The sequence below is a fragment of the Lampris incognitus genome, chromosome 18 (genome assembly GCF_029633865.1).
Source record: "Lampris incognitus isolate fLamInc1 chromosome 18, fLamInc1.hap2, whole genome shotgun sequence".
NCBI classification, from domain to species: Eukaryota; Metazoa; Chordata; class Actinopteri; order Lampriformes; family Lampridae; genus Lampris; species Lampris incognitus.
This window is the reverse complement of record NC_079228.1, coordinates 20,193,217-20,199,216: the sequence shown is the minus strand read 5'-3', so window position 1 is coordinate 20,199,216 and position 6,000 is coordinate 20,193,217. Positions and strand designations below refer to the sequence as shown.

General features: G+C 46.5%; 1 protein-coding gene across 1 annotated transcript in view; it reads left to right on the top strand.

Annotated features, from left to right (window-relative positions):
• Positions 1 to 867: 867 nt before the first annotated feature.
• Positions 868 to 6,000, top strand: part of kcnh8 (potassium voltage-gated channel, subfamily H (eag-related), member 8) — an 82,529-nt gene continuing 77,396 nt past the window's right edge. The window contains exon 1 of the mRNA XM_056297985.1: positions 868 to 943. Within this exon, the coding sequence (XP_056153960.1) occupies positions 868 to 943 (76 nt within the window). The remainder of the gene's footprint in view (positions 944 to 6,000) is intronic.

Sequence of the window (6,000 nt, the reverse complement as noted above, 5' to 3'; positions counted from 1 at the left end):
CACTTTCTGTTTTATATCCAATTACCTACACGGTTTAATATTTGCTGATGGCCCACGGCACCGTGTAATCCAAAGCGTCAAAAGCAAATCCATTTCTCACGCACACCCTCTTGCTTCTATTCTCGTCGATAAAGCCATTTCTTGGACGTTATGTTGCGCCGCTGTGTCCCTGAGATCAATACATGGGTATCAAACCATGTCATAAAGATAACGCTGTGATGTTTCCCTCTTTGTTTTTCTTCTTTTTTTGCAGCAAAAGCATAAAAGCATGACTGTGGTGTTGGGAATTTGTAGAGAAATGAAAACACGATCACCACGACAAGTTAGAAAAGACAGCCTTCACAAAACAATCAGTCAAACAAAGAAATAAATGAACGGCAGTTCTGCTTGTGTGTACCAACGACGTGTGCCTGCACCTCCAGCGTCGCATGTGAGACCACATGCGCTGTCGGGTGGCAGCTGATGGAGGAGATTGATGTCTCCCGCCACTGCACACATGTGGAAAGATGATCTTTGAATCCAGTGGCGCAACAATGGCTTTGTTGACAGAGAGTCTCACTCTTTCACGCTCGTCCCCGGCTATTACCTGAATTGCACCTGCGGGCGTCATCTTTAGCTTGTTACGGCCACACGCAACATTGGCGCCAGACGCACGGGTGCGCGCATTGCACGCACTCTTCTGTGGATTGGGATCTGGCGGCGCCGAGTTAACCGGACCCCCCCACCCCCTACCCCCCTCTTTTTTTTCTCTTCTTCTTTCATATACTCTATGGTTTGGTAGTATTAATGGGCGCGCCTCACGCGTTTGGACGACTCGCAGCCTCTCTCCCGTAACTTTGATGGGGACTTGGACAACAAACAGAGAAGATGCCTGTGATGAAGGGATTATTAGCGCCGCAGAACACGTTTCTAGACACCATAGCCACGCGCTTTGACGGCACTCGTAAGTTTTTTTTTCTTCTTCTTCTTTTTTTTCTCTTCCCTCTTTTGAAAACCTTCCGATCCTTGCCATACTAGTTATAGGTCTCGTGGGCATCACATATTTTTGGGGCTGCTTCATCTTTATCTTCTCCCTAAAACACATCTGTAATGAGCGCGCACAATGCAAACAGTGAATTGTGTGTAGGAGCGCTTTAGATTTCCACTGTAAACATGTGGATGGTTTTTATATATGGCATCAACATTTAGTGCATGTTGCATTTTCATATTTTTATTTTTTTTCTGTACAAAACTATATACTCGCATGTTGCATAAAGCTACATACTCACTCTACACAATATTTGTTTTGTGTGGTGTGTTTGAAACGTCTGCTGGTTTCCTGACACAGTTATCAGCACCTCGGACAGCGACAGCCGGGCTCACCCCTCCAACACAACACAACGCAACGCATCACAACACAACACAACGCAACACAACGCACAGTTAAACACTTTACAAGTTGTTCACAAGTTGTAGCTGCAGCAACTTACCCTGACATGCATTTGTTGTTGATTGAACCTGAATAAATGCGGGGTTTGGAGAGTCGTGCACAACGTGCACGTATCATGTCAGCGCGACCCCCGCGCGCGCGCGTGTATCCCGTATGTTACTCCTGGTCGCATCTATCAAATTTAATTGGTAGCGTTACAACGGGTCTTCCCTGAGCCGACACACACACACACACACACACACACACACACACACACACACACACACACACACACACACACACACGGGCACTTCTAAAAACAACAACTTTTGTCTGCGCTCCCTCGCCCGTCCTCAGCGATTGTTTTTTGTGTTTTTAATGAGCTGTTTCAGAGACTTGTGCATGGTTTCTTTGTGTCACAGCTGACTTTCAGTAACACTACATCTATATCAGTTCCCAAAATTCTTCTGCCATTCGTCTGCACAGCTGGCTTCACAGCCCCCATCACCTCCCTGAAAGGGGGGAAACCCAGGTGAACCATCATCAGCTTATAAACACAGTCTACATTTGTGACCCCTTTTTTATAATTCAGTGTAGCGTCAGCATTAACACAAAAGTATCTTTTTACAAGCGCAGTCTCTTTATTTAACTTTATTTTTTATAAAAATTAAGAAATAATTTTATTTAATAAATAACAGAGGAACAACGAGTCACCGAGGGGAGTAGCTACATTGTGGTTTACACATATTAAATACGGCTCACACAACAATTTCACAGAAAACTCATGTCTACATAGATACATGTACATCCTTCCATCCACCCAGATGTACACTCCTATTTTATATATATATATATATATATATATATATATATATATATATATATACACACACACACACACAGACACACACACACACACATATATACATATATATATATATATATATATATATATGAGAGGGCGAGAGAGAGAAGAAGAGAGGGAGAGGGAAGGAGAGGGAGGAAGGGAGGGAGAGGGAGCAAAAGAGAGAAAGAGGGAGAGGGAGGGAGAGAGAGAGGGAGAGGACAAGAGAGAGAGCGAGGTAGAAAGAAAGAGGTAGAGAGAGCGAGAGCGAGAGAGAGAGAGAGAGAGAGAGAGAGAGAGAGGCACTCAACTTTATGTAATACTATTTTGCCTTCCCACCTCTGCTTTGGATAACAACCACTTTTCGAGTACTCTGCTGGTGTTGAGTCCTAAGGTCAAACTCTTCGTGCAATGAATACTCTTTACAATCCCTACCAATTATTCCTCTTTTTTTCTCTTTCCAAACCCAATCCGTAAAGTGATGCTCCTGTCCTTGCTCTTTGGCCCACGCCACCGTGGCCTTTAGCAGGCCACATTTTCCCACTTAGGCCTATCGTTCCCATCGCTTCCCCGTGACTTGCTGAAGCACCCACAAACAGCATTTCTCCTAAATTGTAACTTTGCTGCTGAAATCCATTTTAACCTTGTGTACAGTCTGTTGTTGGTTGTTGAATTCTCCCTCGGACTGAGCCAGATATCTGCCACTGTTAGCGTAGCAACTAAATCGCCTTAATGTAAGTATAATGGCGTACTACAGGCGTAGTCCAGGTGCCCCCCCCCCCCCCGTCCCGGAACACTGCAGTTTGCTTGTCCTGCTTGATAAATGACTCCCAGCACTGCCATACTAACAATAGAAATAGCTCTTTCTATCAGGCCCCGTAAACAAATATTGTCTAGGCCGAGCAGTGCCGCGTGCTCGGATGGATCGCCAAAGCAGACATTCAGCGAAGAGGCGCGTTGTCCGGCCTCGTCTGGGAGATTATATGATACTGTACCCAGCCCCGTCAGCCTGCCGTCGTCCTTGTAGCTGAGAGGTATCAGAAAAAAAATAATGGCAGGCTCCAACCGTAAGTTGGGGCAGACAGGAGGCAGCAGAGCTTGACGAAACAAATTGGGTGTGATGGCGTGGCCGGCGACGACTGGAAGGAAAGGCCCGGGATGATTGCTAGATGATCCTGTTTGACGTCAGCCAAGGCCTCGGTGGACAAGTGCTGCAAACAGCGGACGAGAGGAATGGATGGATGGACAAATGAAAGCGAAATTAGAGTTGGCCTCGGGCTGGTTCTTTATGATCACGAGGAGCTTTTAGGTTTTTATCGGTGCCTTGTGTCAGGGGTTAACCTCTTTAAACTACTGGACTCAAAGGAAATAAAACAGTCTCCCATCTTGTGGCCCAGCCTAACGGAAATCTGTTGATGCTTTGGGGGGGGGGGGGTTTACGTCAGGTTCCACTGAAAAATATCCCTGTAGGCACGTTTTTGGTCCTGTATGACTTTACAATTCACAGCGAGTCCTCTTTCTCACTCCTGAAGCTAGGTCCACCGCTGCCTATCGAACGACATTTTGAAATTGTCACCTCTGACGTTGACGTGTGAGATTGTGTCCTTTGCACAACGGTTGGCTGACACCCACAAACAAATGTCTCTGGGATCGCTGTGTTAAGTTCAGCGTGGCCCTCTTCACCGGGGCCGTGACCGAAATGACAAGAGTCCCAGGTGCCTCTGCAGCCGTGTGACGCTGCAGTCCCACAGCGGGGTGTTGAGCGCCGTGGCACGCTGTCAGTACACCGGTACGCCGGCGTGACATCCAGGAGACTCATCTAGTCACCTGTGCTCCTCCACATCTACCATTTTTCTCTGTATATTTTGTTATTCCGGAGGTGCACTGCTATCGCTTTTCCTAATGTCTTCTTTAGAATAAATCCTTTCAGAAATAGAATGACAGAAAATAATAATAGGACAATACCTGAAAGGTCACGGTTTAGGTTGTTCGAAATATACAGCAGTCCGTAAATGTGTTGGCTTTTAGTTAAGTTAATTTTATTTGCATAGCCCAATATCACAAATTACAACCCCCCCCGCCATTTTCTCCCCAATTGTATCTGTCCAATTACCCCCCTCTTCCAAGCCGTCCCGGTCGCTGCTCCACCCCCTCTGCCGATGCGGGGAGGGCTGCAGACTACCACATGCCTCCTCCGATACATGTGGAGTCGCCAGCTGCTTCTTTTCACCTGACAGTGAGGAGTTTCACCAGTGGGACATGGCGCGTGGGAGGATCACGCTATTCCCTCACCCCCCCGCCCCCCGAACAGGCACCCCGACTAACCAGAGGACGCGCTAGTGCAGCGAGCAGGACACATACCCACATCCGGCTTCCCACCCGCAGACACGGCCAATTGTGTCTGTAGGGACGCCCGTACAAGCCGGAGGTAACATGGGGATGCGAACCAGCGATCCCTATGTTGGTAGGCAACGGAATAGACAGCTATGCAACCCGGACACCCACCTCAAATTACTAATTTGCCTCAGGGGGCTTTACACAGCATCCTGTCCTTAGACCCTCACATCGGATAAGGAACAACCCCCTAAAAAAAATTAAAAAAAAACTTTAACAGGGAGGAAAAAATAGGAAGGAACCTCAGGGAGAGCAACAGAGGAGGGGTTGCTCTCCCAAGATGAACAGTATTATAATGGATGTTGTGTGTACAGAATAAAACACAATTTACAGAATACAACACTGAAAGAGGATAACAGAATTATAGTGGAATTATAAGATATATGGAGAATATGACGAGGAGGATGCCAGGCAGGGTCCAGATGCCACCGGAGCAGCCCAGGACCTGAGCCACGCACCCAGCATCACCATGTAGACCTGACAGGACGACAGACGACACATGCACACAGGGGAGACTCACATCCCACCATTCACATACACGGGCGAAGAGAAAGGAGAAGGCATTAGTCACACACCAGAGTGAGAGAAGGATCCAACACTGAAACAGGATAACAAAATTATTTGGATTTATAAGATCTATAAAGAATGTGATGGGGGGTGCCAAGCAGTGTCCAGGTGGTGACCACCATCACCATGGAGACCTGGGAGGAGGACAGACTACACGTGCACATGGGGGAAACTCACATTACACCATTCACATACACAGAAGAAGAGAAAGGAGAAGACATCATTCAGAGAGCAAGAGAGAGAGAGAGAGAGAGAGAGAGAGAGAGAAAAAACGTGTGAGAGAAGAGAGCAGGTTGCAATAATTAATAATTTATCCTCTATAATCTCGCTCGCAGAACAGTGCTTGATAAGTTCATTAAGACAGAAACCAACCCGCCATGCAGCACATGTCGCGAAGTAAAGGCAACTAATTTTAGGTTAAGGCAAAAACATGAGTTTTAAGTGTGGTTTTAAAGGACTCAACAGACTCTGATAGTCCGCCAATAGCTTAAGTTGTCCACCGCCTACAAGCCAATGCGCTTTGATTTACTATTGTTTCTTTAATCATTTGTTTAAAAGTAGCTGTTGCATCTCTCACATGAGGGAAAAGTGTTTATGGGGCAAAGATCACCATTTCCTCCGTGGAAAAGCGCTGAAATGCTAATAGTCACAGTAATGGTGTGCAGCCTCCATGCAGCTACACCTTTTTGGAAAGTAAACATTAGGTCAGTGTGTGACAGACAGTTTTGGCCACTGATCAATTAAGCAACTGTGCAACTTATTTAGCTGCACAGTTGCAGCACAGGGT